At 42.9% G+C, this 22,618-nt stretch overlaps 1 protein-coding gene across 1 annotated transcript; it reads left to right on the forward strand.

Moving 5' to 3' along the window:
- The first annotated feature begins 347 nt into the window (after positions 1-347).
- On the forward strand, positions 348-13,020 carry TBC1D17 (TBC1 domain family member 17). Its single transcript, XM_053452153.1, has 17 exons — positions 348-412; positions 2,665-2,763; positions 3,204-3,278; positions 3,616-3,736; positions 4,034-4,238; positions 5,952-6,063; positions 6,354-6,515; positions 6,977-7,108; positions 7,551-7,654; positions 8,176-8,270; positions 8,502-8,618; positions 8,903-9,003; positions 9,657-9,756; positions 9,913-10,010; positions 10,344-10,460; positions 11,921-12,007; positions 12,701-13,020. The coding sequence occupies exons 1-17, from the start codon at positions 392-394 to the stop codon at positions 12,911-12,913; spliced, it is 1,959 nt and encodes a 652-aa protein (XP_053308128.1). The 5' UTR covers positions 348-391; the 3' UTR covers positions 12,914-13,020.
- The last annotated feature ends 9,598 nt before the right edge of the window (positions 13,021-22,618 follow it).

A 22,618-nucleotide genomic window follows, 5' to 3' on the forward strand; every position in this document is an offset into this window, starting at 1 on the left:
AAAAACCCTGATGCTCTGGGTTAAACCCTAAGAGTTCCTGGTTATACATTATAGCATAAATTATTTTTGGGGAAATTAATACCCTTTTTAAGGTGAAAACTGGTCATTTTGTAATCGTTGGACGTGCTTTTATTTTTTATTATTAAAAGTCACCCACATGCTCTTCATGGCCTGGAATTTTTCTCTATTTCAATGCGTTTTATTTTTCTCACCTTAATATCTGTATCTGCACTTTGACGTCACCCATTAAACCATCCACGTCTTGGCAGGGAGCGAAGAGCTTGAAAGGGGCGTGCCTGTCGCCGTGACAACAGGCTTTGTGCGGCTCGCAGGATCTGTCACTGGGCCGGAAGTGACGTCGGAAACGCGGAAGTTTTGGAGGTGCTTGGCCATGGAGTCTTATCATCAGAAGGTGAGTTGCGTATTAGCGCTAATATTAGCGCCGGATGCGACAGCGGGCACTGAACAGCGCTGGCGCGGCGGTTTAGGCCAATTTAGCGCTCTGTTAACGCTGAAAAAGGAGCTTATACGCAGTATGTCAGGCCTCAGGGTGTCAGCAGAGGGCGCTGAGGAGGCCGTCAACCTAAATGTTTATCTGCCATAATAATATCAGCTGATGAGTGGTCTTGTGACCCTTTTCCCTCTGCTTTCTTTTCATTATGTGGCCATATAGATAGATATACGTTTACTGCCTGTTTACATTTAGGAGGACGCTGACCTACTTCACATGCATTGTATACATATATACATATATGATGTCACTCGTATGATGAGTATTTAAAATTATTTTAGCACATTTACTGTTATACATGTGGCGTCTTTCTTCACATAAACAAACCCAGAACCGACGTAAAACATGGCCGCCCCCTCTAAGGTGTGGGGAGTAGGGTCCTTTGCATAGAAACAAAGAACCTGTGGGGAGTTCGGCCCCCGTCTAGTCTGCCTGGCTCTCCTGCTGTAAAAACTCAAACCTTAATTAGTCGTTGGTCTCGTCTTAGATTCAGGAGCCGTATGCCTATCCCATGCATGTTTAATACCCTCACTGCATTACCCTCTACCACTTCTGCCAGGAGGCTCTTCCATTCGTCGAAGCATCTGACCCTTTAGATTATGACCTCTTGTGTTCCGTTTAGGTGTCATCCATATGCATGACTCCTCACTTTACGGCATCCCGAAACCTGTTAGGACAGTAGAAATTTAAAAATAATGTCATCTAACCTGCTTTTGGGAACTTGCCGGTTTATCCAGCATATCGATGGTTAAACAGCAGATGTTGATTAGTCACTAGACTAGGTGGCAGGGAGAAACTATGGAATGACCTCACGGCGATCACATGATCTCACCGGGGTGTTAGTGTGTGTAGTTGGTGCAGTTTCACGCCTTGAACCCCATTCTCGTCTTTTATATCCACCCTGCAAATAATTTCCTGTGGACGGTCTCACCTTGTAGTATTAGTTATTAAAGTAAATATAATCAGGTCATTTCCCCGGGTTCAAGGTACGTTCTAGTAATTAAGAGAACATGTTACATCATACTTCCCAGATGCCCCTATCATGTATGATGTCTCAGTAAAGCCACACCCTTAGCCACACCCACTTTTTAAAACCATTTTAAATTATATATATATATATATATATTATATAAAACTTGTATGATTTCATAATGAACGCATCGCATGAGGCAAAATATTTAATAACTAATTATTTCAATTACAGGTTTTGTGGAGCATTTAGGCAAATCAGTGTAAGATATTCACTGTGCATTTATATACACTACGGTTTAACAGTTTAGGGTCACAGAAAAAGTAAATTTTGTCCATTCAAGTAAGATAAAATGGATCAGAAATCCAGCGCAGACGGGGTTAATGTTTTAAACGACTATTGTAGCTAAAAAAAATGCCTGATTTTTAATGGAATCTCTTCATAGACGTACAGAGGCCCTTTATCACTCCCATCACTCCTGTGTTCCAATGGCCCTTTATCACTCCCATCACGCCTGTGTTCCAATGGCCCTTTATCACTCCCATCACTCCTGTGTTCCAATGGCCCTTTATCACTCCCATCACTCCTGTGTTCCAATGGCCCTTTATCACTCCGATCACTCCTGTGTTCCAATGGGTCTTTATCACTCTCATCACTCCTGTTCACTCTCATCACTCCTGTGTTCCAATGGCCCTTTATCACTCCCATCACTCCTGTGTTCCAATGGCCCTTTATCACTCCCATCACTCCTGTGTTCCAATGGCCCTTTATCACTCCCATCACTCCTGTGTTCCAATGGCCCTTTATCACTCTCATCACTCCTGTGTTCCAATGGCCCTTTATCACTCCCATCACTCCTGTTCACTCTCATCACTCTTGTGTTCCAATGGCGCGTTGTGTTCGCTGATCCAAGTTTAAAAAGCTAATTGATCGTTAGAAACCCTTTTTGAATTATGTTGCAAACAACAAAATGACCCCAAACTTTTTTAAGGCAATGTAGAATAATTCATATTATCTTTTATTTATTTAGCGCCTACAGCACAGTCTGCTTGTGCTTTATGATAAGTGCCTGAAGTCGTCACGTTATTGCTGCAGATCGGTTTGCCGATTATACTTTTGTGTCTGTCTGTCCCGGTTTAATGAATATAATATGACCTCATTTTATTTCCTGTGGGATTTTCAGGTGGTGTTTGAGAAACATGGCGTCTTTCTTCATACCAGCACCAAGCGGCAAAATGACCACGATTCCATGATCTCCGGGGTCCTCCAAGTCATTGAAAAAGTAACTAAAAATTATATATATATATATATAGCTCTATGTTTAGCTCTATTTGCTCATAATAAGTGAATACCAGAGGCTGCATTGACGTTCATATAGTCTCTAACGGCAGATAATCTGTCCATTTGTTCCTGCTTGTCTTATATTCACGATATCCCTATGCTTATTCCATGCATGTTTAAATTCCCACACTGTATCACTTCTACTGCAAGGCCGTTCAATGTATCCACTACCCTCTCAATGAAGTAAAGGCGTCCTTACATTACTTTGAGGGGTAGGTTCTATGTCATACAGGCAGCTGGTTTTGCCACCTAGTTGATCCCAACTGCCCCTGAAATTTAAACTCCTAATGTTAACTCAGATTTGAGTGAATGTCTCTTAATGGGCCGGTATTCTCCTTTTGGCCAAACTTCTTAGTGTCTTGCCTTTTTCCTCCCCATTAGACAGCAGATGTGATCATCCAGTGGGTCCCTGTGGATGAGGAGGGAGAATCGGCACAGATTCACTACTGCAGGAAGGTGAGTGGAAATGATCATTTCAGCCATTACTGGGAAAATTCTTTAGAAGTGAAGTGTGATGTCACTGACTTCTTATAGCTGTAAGTATCGGAACTTCTCTCTTAATGATGGTCTCTCAGTCATTTGTGTCTTATCATCAAAGCAACCAATAGAAAGGTCCAACCAGCAGTCTATTGGTTGCTATCGTGATAAGATCCAAGATGTCCCCAACCAGCCGAAGGAGAAGTTGCCAAATTCAGTTGGGCGGTTTACCGAACCCCTGGAACTACAGCCTATGTGATAATATGCCACTGCCTATAACTTCAGGAAGTTATCCGGATTCCCTTCTGCTCCTCAGGAATCTCCAGGCAGCCCCTCGTGCCGAGCAGAAGAAGATCTCTTTGATCCAGGCTATGAGCCGGACTGGGCTGTTATCAGCACTGTGGGAACCAAGCTTCGACCCCAGGATGACCCGTCTGGTAAGATTGGACGCGAGGTCCTACTACTGGGCAGAGCCATGCTGAGTTTGACCAAGCGTCCCTGGCACGTTAAGGCCAACTCCTGCCAAATCACATACCCTTAAATGCCAGACACCTATACTCTAGCAGGGGTTAGCCATGTTCATCCAGCAGGCAGAAGCACATTGTGTGTCGGCAAGTATGTGGTCCTACTGGTCTTCTAGATGACCGGTGCAGGCCTGACACCGGGGTAAAAGATTGTGTTTACTAAATGACACAAAGACTCAGACTTTTCTTTTCTCCTGTTCCCTCCTACAGCCCAGAAGTCCGGTAATCGGTTCAAGTGGGCCTTCTCGCTGAGTCTCTCAGAACTGAAGTCCATCCGGAAAAGCAAGGCCGGCTTGAGCTGGTCCTACCTCATATTCATCACCAAGGAAGGGGTGTCTTTCCAGGCGCTGCATTTCCATCAAGGCGGCACGAAGGCTCTTCTCAAAGTCTTACAGAAATACGTCATCCTGGCAACGTGAGTACCAAATCCGCACGTTAGGACGAGCTGCGAGACGTTCTGAGGTTAGCAGCCAACACCTCCCATCCCCTAACGCTCATCAGCATGCGCTTCCCTCTTGTTCTAACACTTCTCCTCCTTTCAACTAAACTTCGCTCCTGTGAGATTTCAGTCAATGGAAAATGCAGACCCCGTCAGAATTCGGAATTTTGATAACGTTGACAGTGTTTTCATCCGGATTCTCGTCTTGTAAGCATGTCCGTCGGCGCTATAATGGAAAAGACGCTACGTTTTAAAAGGCCTTCCCGCTTAAAAGAATTATTGAGCGGTCCGATCTGTTTTAGTATTTATTATTTATGGGGTTCATCCTGCCCTAATTACGCAATGCTGCAGTCCCACTTAGACTCTAGTAATATATGTTTACTTACAAATCGATGAGTTGCTGACCGACGCAGAATCGCGTCCGACAAATGCACTAATAGGAAGCATTGTTGAGATATTTGGATTTTAAAGGATCCTTTTAAAGTAAAGACGTAACACAGGGGGAAAAATATTTTTTTTTTCTAATAACTATTTTTTTCATACTAATTGAGAATAATTTTTTATTATACGCACCCACCTTTAAATATAAGTTCATTTCTTTATGAAACTGGCAGGATCCACTGCTGATATTAAATGGACGGCATATAAAAAAAAATAACAAAAATTATAATCTATTTATTAATTATTATTATAATCAGTATTATTATTATAATTAGATAAAAATATGCCATGTAAACTTAAATATTAGCAAATTGTGACTTTTTTATGCACACAATGTATTTTCTCTTGCATATTCGTAAGATCGCTTTATTTTGCTTACCGTCAGCGCTTACCAAAGGGAAACAATTTATAGTTTGACATTGGCACAGACAGGGCTTACTGCGTTATCGCAGAACGGAACCCGTAATTGCTGAACGTGACAGCATTTGGTTTAATTTGGGTTCGCAAGGACAAATGGGAAGATTTCAAGTGCGCAGTGCGTGCGCAGTGCGTGCGCAGCTCCGCCGTGCCAGGAATGAGTGGCTTTCCCATCCGCTTTATCCCTATTTTTGGTACGGTCGCATTTCGCGCTCATCGTATAGATTAACCCAACCTTTCACGATATTAAATCTGATAAAATGGCTTTCAATGCAATATCTTTTGGGCTCTCAGAAAATGACGGAAATCCTTTATTTTATTTGATTTTGTGTAAATATCTACATTTTGTTCCCTCTTCTAGTAAGCTAATTATTTAATTCATCATGAGACTCAAATACAATTAAACGTTTATACAATTTAAACATCGAAAGAGGACTGCAGCCTCTTCTAGAACATCGTGGGTTAACCTAGTCCCACTTTTTAAAAGGCCAAAGATGGATAGTTGGTTTTAGGGGGCGTGGTAAGCGATATGGGCGGAGCTTTCCCAAGTTTTTTTAATGACCTATTAATATTAATGTATTTATAAAAATGGGTTTTATTTTGTTAATTTATTAACCATTCCCTGCTGTTTCTATACACATTATCGGGGCTTTTAGGGCTGTAGAACCCTGCGATCCCCTCATACCCAGCAAACATTCTGACCTCCTAGAAAACAGGGGGCATCAGGGGAGGAAAGAGGGGGCATCGGGGATTTGGGTCCTCTTCCTCCTAAACAGGAGCACTCGGGTGGTATGGATTTAGAGAGTGAAAACATTTTTGCTTTGTTTTCAGCTCTCCCAGGGATTCCCGGCTGTACCTGATCTACCCGCACGACTCGCACGCCCTATCTCATTCCTTCGATGAGCTTCAACTGTTTGACGACGGCTCCTCAGACGTGGTGTCCGTAAGTTAGACCTGTTTCGCTCGCTACAGCCCCCCGCCTGCCGTGATGTCATTGGTCTGCGCGACACCCGGCTTAAGCGCACAAAGGGTGCTGTTAAAGGGCCACACAGATATTTTCTTGCACTGTGTATGTAGTGCAGTAATCAAAATAACCAATCATCTTAAAGGAGAAGTTTTATTTCACCCCAGTTATTTTTTAGTGAAGCAATAGTCAATGCTCGTTTGGTTGTTGATGTGCTCTTAGGGACCCAAAGAACTGTACATAACTGCTCTGCCTTTTAATACCTCTAGAGATTTTTCCAGGACCCTTACTCTGCCACATTCGGGGGTTTCTCCAAAGTCACCAACTTTTTCCGTGGAGCTCTGCGACCCCAAGATACTCTAAACCAACGGCCTCTGTCACAGATGGCCGTCGGACTGGAAGATGAACCTGGCTTTGAAGTGATCACCTGTGTAAGTGTCCAGAAGTTTAATATAATACGCTTCCCATGTCAAGAGGAGGACAGCTGGGTTCTAAACCAGGGGCGTCCAACCTGCGGTCCTCCAGCTGCTGCAGAACTACATCTCCCATCCTCCTCCGCCAGCCCCTTAGCTGAAAGAGCATTATGGGAGATGTAGTCCTTTAGCAGCTGGAGGGCCGCAGGTTGGGCGCCCCTGTTCTAAACCACGGTGATATCATTCAGTAGTTCTTTAAAATGTCAGTACAATACAACAAAGAGTTCATGGGAACAAACGAAAGATTGCCCCTCATAGGCATCTTGACCTGTGGTTTATTTGTTATGAGGTGGTAAAATGATCTGGCTTGGATGAATGGATCATTCATTTTGTAACTGTAAATATCCTTCTAAAGACTTGACATCAAAAAAGATTTCGTCAAATTGTGGTTTTTAACCTTAAATAAACCCTTTCTGCAGCAGGTGGAGCTGGGAGAGCGGCCCGTCATCCAGCGCCAGCCGCCTGTCAGCGAGCAGGAGTGGGAATCCTTCTTTGACTCCGAAGGCCAAGTGATAGACGAGGATGGCTTGAAAAAAAGGATTTTTTCCGGGGTGAGTCTTCGCGATCATTAAACCTTCCATCTTTCCTTAACAATCATCTAAAGTAAAATAAACGACCCAAATAAGATATTCAAAATAAATGGAACATATAGGCGGCTTGTTCTCCTCTGGATAAAGATGTAGCCACCACACTTAACTGTCACCTTCACCGTTTAATTAAAAGCCTTCACCTTTTTATTGTTAATTAGTAATTGAATTAATATGAATATTAATTTATCTGAACAGTTTGCTTTCATTCATTACGACAGTCTTGCCCTTCTATATTGTTAAAAATGTCCTTCCCTATTGACTATATTTCTTTTAATCTGCCTAATTTTTCTCATCGCATATTCTGGAACTTTTATACTTTTTTTTTTCTCTTTGGTTGTTGAATAAAACTTTTCTAAAAAAAAGCTTTATTTTGTTGGGTTTTTTTTTGTTATTATTCTTCTAGGGTCTCAGTCCGGGTCTTCGAAAGGAAGCTTGGAAGTTCCTCCTTGGTTATTACCCGTGGAGCAGCACAACCGAAGAGCGGAAAACTCTCCTTCGCAAAAAGACGTAAGCGTTTTGGGTCACGGCCAACGTTCTGAGATCTCTGGTGAATCGCATAGTATTGGCCGGTTAATCTCTGGACCGAATTTAGAATATTCATAATAAAAATCATCCCAGAGTCCCGAGGGTTCATAGAAATCTGCTTTGCCCTTTTTATTTTTTCCATAATAATACAATCTGCTTTAATAATTGAAACCTGTTTCCCAGAGCCTGGACAATAATATCCTTGTTTATCTAGGGCAACGTATGACGCTCTGGACTTGCCCCAGTGGCAGGTACCTTGCTATATAATTTCCCTGCTGTCCATAACCTCCTTTCCCGGGAAGAAGGGAAATGGTCTGCCCAGGGAGCTGACAGAGCAATCTGTCGCTCGCTCCTCGCGCATGAAACGGGTTAATACGCTCTCTCCTACGCATCTGACGAGTTGTAAGCCACGGATAGAACCAAACAGGCTGATAGCGGGATAAACGCCATCTCCGCGGGACACCGTGTAACACATGCTCCAATGTTTGTCTTGCTGTTATCAGCGATGAGTATTTCCGCATGAAGCTGCAGTGGAAATCGGTCACGGAGGATCAGGAGAAGAGGAACTCTCTGCTGAGAGGCTACCGCAGTCTCATAGGTTGGTAAAATCCCCCCCAAAATAATTAAACTAAATATTTAACGCCAACATATGTCAAACCAATCTGTGCCGAGAAAAAATGTTTCCCATAATTCCCCTGCCCTGACCCATGCGATGGGTATTTTAATGCTCTCAAACTCTGGTGTGTGATTGGAGGCAGTTTGCCTATCCAGGCAATGAAAGGGTTACTACGGTGTTTGTGTGTTAAATCATCACATATATTTATTGCAGAAAGGGATGTCAGTCGGACTGATCGGAACAACAAGTTCTACGAAGGAAACGACAACCCCGGCTTAGTCCTCCTCAATGATGTGCTGATGACGTACTGCATGTTTAATTTCGACTTGGGTAAACGCTCTGCACGATTTAAACTTGGTTTTAAAAGGGGAACTGTCACATCCGAGATAAAGCTAAAAGGAAGCAAAACCTTCTAGAACTTTGATATTTTAAATCCCCTCGCTGTATTACCCTCTACCACCTCTGCTGGGAGCTTGAATCCTACTGTAAGTTGAAGTAGAGTCATTTGTGGGACTCAGCCTGCGCATCTGGTTTGCGGAAGTTCCCCTTTTAATAGCATTTCCATTTTTGGGTACTTTGTGTAACGTATTCACGATTTTTGTCCCTTTTTTTAGGCTATGTGCAGGGAATGAGTGACCTTCTCTCCCCGATCCTTTTCGTCACGCAGAACGAGGTGGATGCATTCTGGTGTTTTGTGGGATTCATGGAGATGGTGGTAAGGTTGCGCAGCCAATCTATCGGGGTTCTTCTTAGGTCTCCAACAATCGTTAACTTGGAGGCTAATTTGTAAGGTTTATAGATACACTTCTCCCGATTATATACCGATTTGTGGGTGGAAATCAGTATATAATTAAATACAAAATAAATCCTAGAGAGCTCATACTATAGGACAAAAATCAATAATATATATATATATATATATATATATATATATATATATATATATATATATATATATATATGTGTGTATTTTTTTTTTTAAATATTATTTATTTATTTTTTTAAAAAATTTTATTGCCAAAATAAAAATCTTTACAAAAAGGGTATGAAATCATGTTTTATCGTCTACAACATAACATAAAACAAATCACAAGAAGACGAAAGACACAGAGACAATATACATTTAAATAGGGAAATAAATAGATAGAAGAAAAAAAAAAAGAAATATACGCCAGACAGGTAAGGCCGATCCCGTAGTTATAAAGTCGATCTGATAGAATTATTTTAGTTTATTATTTCTAATTTCCATTAATAAACAGATATATTTTCAAACACAATATACAGCTGAAAATTGTCAATCTCACCTAGATGTGATTTGTCTTTTTTTTGACTAAGAACCCAATGATTTCCTCTTTTTCTTCATTCCAGCACCAAAACTTTGAAGAAAGCCAGGAGACCATGAAAAAGCAGTTAGCTCAACTGAACCTTCTGCTTCGCGTCCTGGATCCTGCGCTGTGTGACTTCTTGGGTACGTCTTACATGCGCCCCATGAAGCGGGATGCCGTTATTCCACTTTTTTTTTTACAAAATATATTAATCGGATCGTTGTTCTTAATATTTTTTTATATATAAGATGTACTCTCCCCCAGCCAACATCGCTAACATATATAACGTTTGTGCTCAGATTCCAAGGATTCTGGGAATTTCAGCTTCTGCTTCCGATGGCTGCTCATCTGGTTCAAACGTGAATTCTCCTTCCAGGACATCCTTCTTCTTTGGGAGGTGAGAATGGAGGATTGATATTTACATATAATATATGATGTATTTATGTATATATTAAATATTTCATTTGAAGCCCCGCCTCCTGGCATTGGCCAGCATACCGCATATTCTGGGTCCCGGTAGTCCCATCTATGGCGTTGGCACATCAGTCTTACTGCAATTCTGCGCTTCTCTCTTTATTGTTGAATCCCGTCCAGTTGCCCACGAATCAGATGTTCTTATGAGACAAATCCACGCCGATCTTAAGGAAGATGCCAAGCTTTTCATTCTGTTTTGAAATCTGTTATTGCATGCGCAAACACTAAATGCCCCATCTTTTTGCTTTCTATTAAGGTGCTATGGACCGGCCTTCCCTGCCCCAATTTTCACCTCCTCGTCGGCTGCGGCATCTTAGACTTGGAGCGGGAGGCTCTCATGCATTCGGACTACGGCTTCAACGAGATTCTTAAAGTAAGTCCCGCTGCGCATTTGGGTACAGTCTGCACCTATAGTATCAGGGGTACTAGACTTGCTTTTAAATCAGTCACAGCTTTTAGAATTAGACTTTTTTTATTCGAATCAATTTCCTATCCTAACGTTCTGCCTTCCCTGACCAATCAACAGCTACTAAAAAAAAGGGAGCGATCACATAATGTGATGAGATTGTCTCGTAACATTACATTTGTACACAGTCTTGTGGATCAAAGACACATAAGGTGCCAGATATGGCAGGGAAAAAAACAATAACATGAAAAGGGTAAACCTTGCGCATGTCTGCAAGGGCCTACATTATGCCCCCCGATGACATCATTTTATATTATTATCCGAAGGTAAGTCCATTGCTGCCTTACAGTTCTTCCTCATTTGCAGAATAGCCTGTCTACTCAACGTGTGGGATTAATATATGAATGCAAAAGTTTTCGTGGTAACAGGAGGATTTCACTGCTTAAAAAGAAAAAAATATGACTTAAAATGAGGTTGAAAAAAAAACTGTGCTGCAAAGAAAATTACAGTTTTTGCCCCATAATATGATGTTTTCAGGCTGCATATTAGCCATTTTGTATGGGAAAGTTACCCAAAGTATCAGATAAAGGGAGTTTATTGCAACAAAAAGAGATAAAACCTGTTTTTTGTCAATGCCAACTGACATCACTGTATTCAGCGCTGGGGGATATATTACTGTATACAGCGCTGGGGTTATATTATTGTATACAGTGCTGGGGGTTAAATCACTGTAAACAGCACTGGGGGTTGTTACTGTATATAGTGCTGGGGGTTATATTACTGTATACAGCGCTGGGGGGTTATATTACTGTATACAGTGCTGGGGGTTATTACTGTATACAGCGCTGGGGGTTATATTACTGTATACAGCGCTGGGGGTTATTACTGTATACAGCCCTGGGGGTTATATTACTGTATACAGCGCTGGGGGGTTATATTACTGTATACAGCGCTGGGGGTTATATTACTGTATACAGCGCTGGGGGATTATTACTGTATACAGCCCTGGGGGTTATATTACTGTATACAGCACTGGGGGCATGTTACTGTATACAGCGCTGGGGGGTTGTTACTGTATACAGCGCTGGAGGAGGTTATATTACTGTATGCAGCGCTGGGGGTTATTACTGTATACAGTGCTGGGGTTATTACTGTATACAGCGCTGGGGGTTGTTACTGTATACAGTGCTGGGGGTTATTATTGTATACAGCGCTGGGGTTTCATGCATATTGAGATAACTATTTGTTTCTCAGGACTATAGCTGTATTTCTGGCGCAGTACTGAAATATTTTTTCCCATGCAGCACCGTTATTGTATGTTTTTCGCTTATACAGCCGTTATTTTTCCTCTTTTTTTCCCTGTGATTTCTCCGCTCGCTCTGCCGCTGCAGGCTTTTATTTATCTGTGGCTTTTTGTTTCTGTTCAGCACATTAATGAGCTGACCATGAAGATGAGCGTGGAGGACATTCTGTGTCGGGCCGAAGCTCTGAATCAGCAGCTGGCACGCTGTCAGGTGAGTGCCGGGGTTATGGCTGCTCCTGCCGCAGAACCGCCAGCCCTGCTTGACCCATCCATCTTCTGAAATGTCTCCAGGGCCGGTTCGGTTTTTTGGTTCATCTTCATAAATGGAGACTTCAGCGGCACGGTGCTTCTGGAAATGGTTTCCAAGAAGGGACAAAACAAAAAGCATTAATTACCTCCATGACCTCACCCAACTTCTTTATAGACCCCAACAGGGGCATTACTAGAAAAAGTAACATTCAGTGGGGGGTTAAAAAGTCTTCTCCACCTTCTTACCACCGCTGGTGACGTCGACGTGATGCAGCTTCTTAAAGTAGTTCATCCTATGTAAATGTATAGCCTTTCATGATTCGTTGACGAGAATGGACACTTTTGCTTTAGGGGGTGTGGTTAGAGGCGTGGCTGGGGCGGGGCTTTCCCAAGACATTTATATGGCTTTGTGAGCTAAAGAGTAAGACATTTAGGAGAATAATTTATTTACCTAAAGCCTTCTCCTGCGGTTTGTATACACATTATCGGGGTCTATTAGGACTGTAGGACCCTGAGATACCCTCATACCCAGCAAACATTCTGACCTCCTAGAAAAGAGGGGCATCAGGGGGAGGAGAAATGTGCTTGAGAGCGCTTGGAGGTCACATTTATGTCCCGTTTCATTTATTCTGTCATTCTTGCTCTAAATCCATAGGAATTGCCTCTTAATGTTAAGGAGCTTCTTGGCTTGGCGGAAGTTAAGAGCCCGGCCCCCAGCCCGGACACGGCGAGCCCCCCACAGCCTCTCTCTCCGAGCCAAGTCCATGAACTGGATCTCACCGACAGCGTGTCTCCCAGTCAGCCTGACAGCAGCATCGAAATCCTGCCCACAGAGGATACTGCAACCTCGCAGAGCCTTTCTCCTTAACCGGTCTTTACCCCGAGCTCCATTGTCTGCGCACTTTAACATCTCCGCTCCGTGTGCACTCACGCTGTTACACCAATATAACACTTGTTACTTGAGTAATGCACAAATGCCCCTCAACTCCCAATTCTTTCTTTTTTTAATGTTTATTACCCAATGGGCAGCAATAACGGAACCCAAGAACATTCTGTACTGGAATTCCCGGATGCTGCTTCTATCTGGTTTTGGGGGAAACGCTGTACTTTTAGGGGGCAAAAAGTCTCCATCTTGAATGGTCACGAAGCACTTTTTTTTTTCATAGAAAAGCATATTTTAGCTCATTGTGAAACAATCACTTTTAAGAAGCAATATGGAGGCTCGCCACGGATTCTCCAAACCGAGGAGCCTCGGAACGAACGGAGACGCGAAGCTCGGCATAGCGAGGTCTCTCGAAACTTTCGAACGGCAGCGCAGCCCTTATAACTAAAACATCCTTTAGATCGGGACGGAGCAGCAAAAAATCCCATCATGTCAGCACTAGGGTGTGCCAGGAAGATTGATCGTCAGTCTCTCCTCTATATGGAGGCAAAATGTTCTGACTTTCAGAATTGATTGCGAAACCCTTTAACCGTCGGGACACCGGAGAGCTCTGCGCCGCATTGCGTAGCCGCCGTTCCCAGACGCGGAATTCAAAGGTTTAACCCTTTATGCAATGCTGTCATCACCCCCCCCGATAACTGACAAAGAAACAATATTTACTCTGACAGATACGAACTTCCATATTTTTAGTTTAAAATATATACTTTTTACTAATTCTTCAGTTTCGCCAGAAAAGATTATTATTCAAATGCTCAAATATTACTCAAAAAAAAAAAAAGGAGCAGCTGTGGCAACAGGGCTGTTAAGCCAATCCACGAACCCTTCTCGTGTCACATGGCTATAGTCTAGAATTAAGCAGCGCCCCAAAGAAATATGAACGCGGCTAAGTTTGAAGATCAAAAATAGTTTTTTGGCCGTTCAAAAGCAGCAAATTTATTGAGCGTAGGAGGTAGGTTTTATCTCTCTATCTATTATTATCATTCAAGATTAAAGATTGCTGAATGGACTCATCAGCAATTTAATGCTATATATATATATATATACACTACCGTTCAAAAGTCACTTAGAAATGCCCTTGTTTATGAAAGAAAAGTACATTTTATCCATTAAAATAACATGAAATGGGTTAGAAATCCAGCGCAGACGGGGTTAATGCATGTTAAATGACTATTGTAGCTGGAAATGGCTGATTTTTAATGGAATCTCTTCAAAGACGTACAGAGGCCCTTTATCACTCCCATCACTCCTGTGTTCCAATGGCCCTTTATCCCTCCCATCACTCCTGTGCTCCAATGGCCCTTTATCACTCCCATCACTCCTGTGCTCCAATGGCCCTTTATCACTCCCATCACTCCTGTGTTCCAATGGCCCTTTATCACTCCCATCACTCCTGTGTTCCAATGGCCCTTATCACTCCCATCAGTCCTGTGTTCCAATGGCCCTTTATCCCTCCCATCACTCCTGTGTTCCAATGGCCCTTTATCACTCCCATCACTCCTGTGTTCCAGTGGCCCTTTATTACTCCCATCACTCCTGTGTTCCAGTGGCCCTTTATCACTCCCATCCCTCCTGTGTCCCAATGGCCCTTTATCACCCCCATCACTCCCGTGTTCCAATGGCCCTTTATCACAACCGTCGCTCCTGTTTTCCAATGGCCCTTTATCACTCCCATCACTCCTGTGTTCCAATGGCCCTTTATCACTCCCATCACTCCTGTGTTCCAATGGCCCTTTATCACTCCCATCACTCCTGTGTCCCAATGGCCCTTTATCACTCCCATCACTCCTGTGTCCAATGGCACGTTGTGTTCGCTGATCCAAGTTTAAGGTTAAAACTTATTGTTTCATGAAAACAGCTCGGTGACCCCAAACTTTTGAATGGTATTGTGTATATGGACAAATTATATATATATACATAATATATATAAACGTATAAACACCTTAAACATGTTTTTGTGGCATTCACAGCGTACTTTGCCAGTAAATGTTAAAGGTTTTGCTTGCTTCTTTTGCAGAATCCGTTATTTTTGTCTCCTTCACATCGGATTGATAGAAATGTTTCCCCGCGCGGTACAAAGCATTAAGGAGTCTATTCACTAAACGGGACGTTTGCAGGAGAGTTGTGATTTTACGCTCTCTTCACTATCCATTATGAAGGGCCAACACCAGCATGCTTCTCCAGCTGGAGTGGCTGAGCTGGCCCTGTATTACGTACAATTCAATGGGTGAGGAGACATCTCCGTGATTGAATTATACATTATACAGGGCCAACCAAGCTCTTCATGCAACAAAACAACAAAATATGGGGACGTCAAGAAGCTCTCCCTTTAGTGAATACACCCCTATGACGCTAAGAACGCAACCGTCGGCCGGCACCGGCATTTAAGGATGGAACAGACTCTGGAAACGGCAGAGTTGGGGTGCTATACCCAACCGTTTAGTGATTTCAGCCCCTAAATTTAACCATTAGCGTTTACTGGCATTTTACATCAAAGATCATTTAAACGGAGGAAATGATCGCCAAAACATCTTTGTTTATTCGCTTCTGGCAAATTAAAGGGGAAAATAGAGACGTTTATTTAACCCTTGGTCAGCAAGAAAGGTTTCATGTTTATTAAGCTTTGCACTTTTTCTACATGTTTGTACATGTTTCCGCTCGTGTTTGTATTGCATATACTTGCGTATAAATATATAAGTACACTAATGTAACGCTAATGTCATCAGAGGATGCCGCTCGGAGGTTGACCGGCTGCTGGTTGACCGCAAGGTCTGGCCGTACCTTGGTTGGACCGGCGTGATGGGAGTTATCCATTTCCTTGAACGTAAAAGTCTTTTCATTTGTCCGGGCAACCTCTCCGGCGAGCTACATGACGAGTCGAAAATTAAAATTACAGCTCTGAGTACCCTTGCGTAATGACAAATACCACTTTATTAGGCTGCCTCCTTGGCTAATGGCCTTCCTTCCTTTAAAAAAAAAATGCATTAAAGGGAAAAGCAATATTTAACAAACATGTCGGCTGTGCGTGATCCCAGACGAGGACGTGGTTTTCGGTATAATGTCTAAGTGCGACGTTTATTAAAAAAAAAAAACATACGGCACCCTGGTTATTATTAATTCTTAATTATGGTCATCAGGCAGTGATGGTGGAACAGCGAGTATTACCGTAGACGTCCTTGGAGATTGATCTCCTCATTAGTTTGAGGTCTCTGCTGAATTTTATGTAGACCCTCAACACCTTGGACCTTGAAGAAGGTCAAAGCCTCCTGAATGCTGCCACAAACCGGAGATCTTTAAGGGAACTGGGTCACTGGATGTTCACCCCAAAGTTCACATGTAGCCTGAAGATCACATGGACATCAGCTGAGGAACCCCTAGTTAGACCTTGGTTAGACCTTGGTTTATTTCGAGTAGATGCCCGGATACCAAGATACCTGTCTAACGTCTGTTGTCAGCCAACGTGTTTCAAGGGTGCGTTTTGGTTTGTAGCCCTTGTATTGAGGTCTACCTGGAAACAAACTACAAATGGAGTTCAATTTACAAAGTAAATGACTTCTTTAGTTAGTAAAAAGTTTGGTTCACTTTGGCGACGTATTTACGTTGTGCCAGGTAAGGAATACCTTGGTTTAATTTAAGTTACATATTCCAATTACAGAATGTTCTCCGCCGCCAGATGTGGGATTCCATCTGGCCATTGCTCTTTATTCTTCTATTTTCATTCAGGACGTAAAAAAATAACTTAAACAAAAAGGAATACATTCTTACGGATCTTGCAGGAGCTAAATAAATACTAATGTCGCATCATTTATTCCCGCCGTTACGCCTGCCTGGACAGATCAAGGGATAAGTGGCATGAAGACTTCTTCATTGGGCTTCTGAAAGTTCTTCTGTATGTATGTAGTCCTACCTACTTATTAGAAGTATTGGCCTTTTTTTTCCGGTCTCGTGTAATTCCTACACTCCCGACGTCTGGTGCTCTTTGAAGCACATGGACAACGCTAGCCTTTTCGGAAACAAAATGGCTCCCAGCGTGGAGGAATTCCAGTTAAAAAATGGAACACCAAAGAAGCGTCAACTTCCTAGCTTCCCGGTGTACACGATAACCTTCACACGGGGCGTCAGAAGTTGGGTTCCAACTGGTCCTGTTCATTAATATAACCTCTTCTGCTTCGATCGTTGCTGTTGGGGATCAAGTTCTGCAGATCATCAGTTATTCTGCGCACCATCACGTCGGAGTAAATAACTCCAAATCCAGTTCTTACCGTTCCAAAAATAGGGTTTTTGAGAGACGATCGCTCACCTTTCTTCTGAAAATCTTTAAAGAATGAATTCCCCCTACGCAGCTACCGTGCAATTAATTTGTCTAGACGGCATGCGCTTTAATGTATTTCGGCACCAAAAACGTCACACCGCTGCTTCTGGATATTTGACAAATTAATTGCATCATTAACCATTTTTTTTCCCCGGCTCCAATAAAATGACTCCGCAAAAGAACCTCAGTAGTTTATAATCCTCAAAAGGGAATTGGATTTCATGGCTCATATCACGTTAGATACGACTCGGCAGATCACAGTCAATTTCTGCGTTCAAAACCTTTGTTCAGAGTTCGGATAATCTTAATTCGAGCCAACTTCACTCCGTCTTCCAGGATTGAGGCGGTACGGACTCTGGTCCTCTTGCCGTACAGTGAAATCAGAGCATATGTTTCCAGCCCAGAATATACCCTACAGAGACATATTAGGCCGAAAGCGCCGCGTTTTCTTATCACATAACCATGAAGATATCAACCTGACATTTTCTACACCTCCAGACAAGTAAGAGTTCACGTTATCAAGGAAACCCACGTTGTCGAGTTCCCAACCCGGACCACGGAATAGTGTAGTCCAAGCCTTCAAGGTTAGTTGGCTCATCATCAATACCAGTGCATACGCCACCCAATCTATTCTAGGAAACCCACGTTGTCGAGTTCCAAACATGGTCCTCGGAATAGTATAGTCCAAGCCTTCAAGGTTAGTTGGATCATTATCATCATTACCGGTGCATACGCCCCACCATCTATTCTACAACCTGGGAATCTAAACATGCGTGGGATAGGCATATGGCTCCTGAATCTAAGACGAGAAACGGGCGACTAGACGGGGGCCGATCTGCCGTCAGATTCTATGTCTCTATGACGTACGCTGAGAATCACCTGAAGCTGGGTTGAAGGGAAAGCCACCAGTGGTAGCGTTCCCTTTGTGTCTTTCTTTAATTCCCGACCCTTTGTTGAGTACACGTCCTCACAATCGTCATTCTACGCTGACGGAAAGGCGTTGAGTTGGTTTCCCTCGTCTAGACTAACCATTAAAAACAGTTCTTAAGTAACAACCAATAAACTTAAGATAAAGACTACGTTCCAATACTCTACATGGTACTGGCCCAAACTCGTTTTAGACACCTGAGCTATTTCAAAGCTGGAACATATTAACTGATATTTGCTCTAAATCTCTCAGTGTACTCACCTTACCTGCAAATTATTATTATCCCGCTACCATGTGTTTCGCCCTTCTGTAAACACTTATATTTTAACTAAAAAAAACCCCAATAAGCTCATTCTAGAGAACAGAGCTTGACCACAACTGACCACAAGGATCAGAAGAATATTCCTGTTGACGTATCCAGGTTGAGAACGCGTATCGCCGAGATACTGTCCAATTACTGGCTCCCGAGGGACTGACTTCTTCAATCAGGGACTTCTGGAATGGTGCTTGTTGGTGCTTTGCCACAAGATGGCATTGCAAACCTGACCTTGGCTTCACATATCGAGTAGCGGTAGCGAAATTAACATCTCATGGCGTTCTGCAAGCATAAACATTGTATTTAACTCAGTAAGTGCTAGCGTACTCAAGCCACATTTCTACCGAGCAACGGGGTTATCATGGCCAGGTTAAGCATACAATGCTAAATTTTGGAGATCATCTACCTGAAGCCCTTCTACTTCTGCTTATTACTTCTCCAAGTGGAGCCCCAAATGTGGAAACATTAATAACACTGCATGAGAGTAGACAGAACTGTATAAATGTTTTTTTTATATAGTATATCAGCAAACCTTAAAGCCAATTGGTCCTCATCCGCTACGGAAAGCTACGTTTCTATGTTTAACCTAAAAATATTACAGGTGGAAGGAATCTTTTCTCTGGTGCCCACATTCGGCTGCCGAGCCAACCTCACTGTGATGACGGATGAGAGCAGTGCCGGCGACCAGGCTCCCTTCCCAATTGTTTCTGTTCTTGTTCTAGGTGATAACACTTTATCTGTGTTTGTAAAACAAGATTGATGAAGCCCGGGACAAGTCAATAATCTCAGAAACTACAGTTGTTTCTGTTGATGGAGAGCATTTTGTCTTTCTCTGAAAAAGACCAAAAACAAAGCCACCAGTTTGAGAGGACGTTGAGATGGATCTGACACGAGGGCCTCCAGCGCTGACACGTGTCTCTTAAAAAGAGATGACCACAATATGGCGAGACGTGTTTATTATATGGCGTCTATTGGGAGTGAATGGACGGTTAGATTTGGCTGACCTGCGTTTGTTACATAATTTGTTTACCTCATAGCTGCACAATATCTCTTTACGGCCGACGCAAAATTAGGAAGCTTGTGCAAAATGGAGTCCAATCACCAGATGTCGAGATGCAAAGCTGGAAGTCGGAATAGGATGTGTGGTGGGTTGGTACCAGTCTTTGAGGGTAAAATATTGTGTTGCAGACAGTGGTAGCCACCAGGTATGTCCCACGCTTTATATCGCATTCATGATTGGGTGGAACCCATGGAGATGGCCAACCTTCAGTGGGTTGAGAGTGGAAAGTATATGAAACCATGCAGAAGAGTGGGCATCGCCTAGTCGCTCCATCTACATGGAGATCAAAGGTTGCCCTGGTGGTCAGTTATGATACCCAGAGCCTCATGGAAGAACCCCGTAATTGGGGTCATTATTACGTAATGGGTGAACCACACGTTGTGCACACATATTCTATGCCGTCATGTCAGCAAAGGGTGACCCTACGAGTACCGGACTGGAGAGGTAAAATCAGCCCTAGCACTTTAAGGCCGTTGGCGTATATATAACAGGCATACGGTCACGCGTTGAGGGTAGGCAGTGGCGTTGTGCACCAGTCCACCAGTCTGGGCCTGGACTCTACTATGGAACCAAGTAATATCTAAACGGGTTTTCTGCTCTCGTTACCTTGATTGCCTCCAAATATTTGGGGACCAAAAAAATACCTAAATCGATGCAAATCGTCACGCAGAAATCTATGGAAAAAATGTCAGAATTGGTTAGTTCATCTGCAGTTGGGGGCTTTCATTCCCACGGTTTCTGGAAGAATGCTCTCTCAGCAGAAACCCCTTCTCGCCAGGCATTAGGGGGGATCAATACATGCGCATTAATGAGTTATGGGCTGTTGGGATAGAAAAACGCTGTTACGTACTATTTGTCCGTCTTTCTGCTGATCCATCTCTATCTTTCATGCTATTTATCTATATTTTTCCCCCAACGTTGGCCATTCTGTCTTTAAATGCACGCTCCATGCAATTCCGCTTCTACGTTTCCTTACTCCTCTTGCCAATATCCCTGCGCGGCTTCGTCCTAACAATGCCGTAAATCTCACGCAAGCTAAATGTATTGCCGCGTAGCCTATAGGGATATTATAGGAGCTCGAGTACCTTCATTCGCGACAAACACATACAAGACGGACTGAAATACCAGAACTTGGATATCGAGAAACGACACAAAATTATTTTTTTTATTAATGAATAAAAAAAAAAAGATTTTTTAAGCTTAAAATTACCATAACACATTATTTTTTTTTTAAATATATATTTATCAATATTAAAGGATGCACAGAATTCTGGGATATTATATTTATATATCTAAAGGTGCGAGCCTTATCCTTATATGTCGCAATGTGATATGAGATAAGGTGTAAATAAATTAGGAGAAAGAGATATTTGGCTAGAAAATGATAATAATTAGATATATTTTTTAAACTTAATAGAAGCCAAATTATTCAAACATTATTTAGGTAGACCAATGCTGGTGCAAAGCTTGAACAGTGGTCTTATTACCATGGTAACCATCGGAATGGACCCCTCCTTTGGTTGGTATGTTGTTAAGACAAATTTTGCACCAAAATTGCTCTGTTTTTCCCCGAGATGAATTAATGAACTGCAAATTTAGATGACACGCGCGGGTGACCTGACCTGACCCCGGATCGGTATGGGTATTGAGTCCCTTCAATAGGTCACAAAGTCCCTCTTTTTTAGGGCCACCTGAAAGTTCAGGTTACGAGGGAAAGCTCCGAGACGGAACGGGGTTATACGTCAAACCGTCACAATCCCAAAAGGAAGGAAAAGGGGCGAATCTAATGAAATTATCAGGGTTTTATACATCAATCCCAAAGAACAGTGGAGCCTCCAGGTCGTGAAAACTTTGTAGGCAGGTCACAAGTCATGCCGAGAATCGGCCGGGGATAGGCAATCCAGAACCAGATCGGGAGATAAAGAAACCCTAAAGTAAAGACCCTATTGGGGAACAGATTGGGGGGGGGACACAGATCTGTAATGGGGTGAGCGGTCTCAATATATCTGGCTTGGAGTAAAGAAGAGAGAGGGGATAGGAGAGAAACCTTAGAGGATCAGAGGCTTAGCATGGAAGGCAGTTTTTCTTTACAGAGAGGGTGGTAGATAAATGGAACAACCTCCCAGCAGAAGTGGTAGAGGCTAATACAGTAAGGGAAATTAAACACGCGTGGGATTCCCTTGCACCTTCTGGTTAAAGGGATCGCTGATCTAAAAATGGTTTATTTACACCATGATTATACAGCAAAGTAAGCATTCTATATATGTCTATATTACAAATTTCTGCAGCACGTCATAGAATACGCATCATTATTAGTCTGTGACATCACACGTGAGAGCTCCCTGGAGCGCCGTTCGTAAATCGTTATTCTGGATTGTGGTATTTGGCGCCGATGTAAAAAATAGGGAGACCATGCAAACAAATCCAGGCTCATATTCTTTTGACCTACACATTTTCTGTTAGCCCAATGTATAGATCGCCTCGTATGCTCCACGCCCACTGCTTTAATTTACGATTGATTTGGCCGCTGCCTATAAAGGTCAGTATGGATTTATGTGCTATGTTTTATTTATCTCTAATCAGATTAAGCTTTGCACTGAGGTTGGGTTTGCACAGGGATAAGAAACCGCGGTCAATCCCCGTGGATAGGGAGCACCATGTCCCACCATCACATAAGGGTTCTACCGCAATCGCTTCGGAATTCCGTTGGTCAGAAAGAACTCTAGAGCAAGCAATCGCTACTATAGCGGAGATCTAGAAGCCTGTGCGCCCTCCTTCCTCTCCTCTGGCTCACGCGCTTCCCTCCCCCCTCTCCACTAGCCCTGCACTATTCAATTTGCTACTCATCTCTATAGATCGAGCAGAATCATTCATCATTCGGTACGGAGCGGCGAACGCTACACAACATGGCGAAACGGGCATGCGTGCTTCCTTCTCGCCCGCATGCAGCTCCGGCCGCAAGGTTCTGCGCTAGCAGACGCTGCAGAGAAGCAGAGGGAACGCTCTGGGGACGAAAA

The sequence above is a fragment of the Spea bombifrons genome, chromosome 12, assembly GCF_027358695.1.
Source record: "Spea bombifrons isolate aSpeBom1 chromosome 12, aSpeBom1.2.pri, whole genome shotgun sequence".
Lineage (NCBI taxonomy): Eukaryota > Metazoa > Chordata > Amphibia > Anura > Pelobatidae > Spea > Spea bombifrons.

Excerpts from the sequence above, each read along its gene's own strand:
- TBC1D17 (XM_053452153.1), top strand. The coding sequence starts at position 392 with ATGGAGTCTTATCATCAGAAG. Across the intron at positions 3,737-4,033 it reads ACCCCAGGATGACCCGTCTG|CCCAGAAGTCCGGTAATCGG; the intron begins GTAAGATTGGAC and ends TCCCTCCTACAG. Across the intron at positions 6,064-6,353 it reads GCTCCTCAGACGTGGTGTCC|AGATTTTTCCAGGACCCTTA; the intron begins GTAAGTTAGACC and ends TAATACCTCTAG.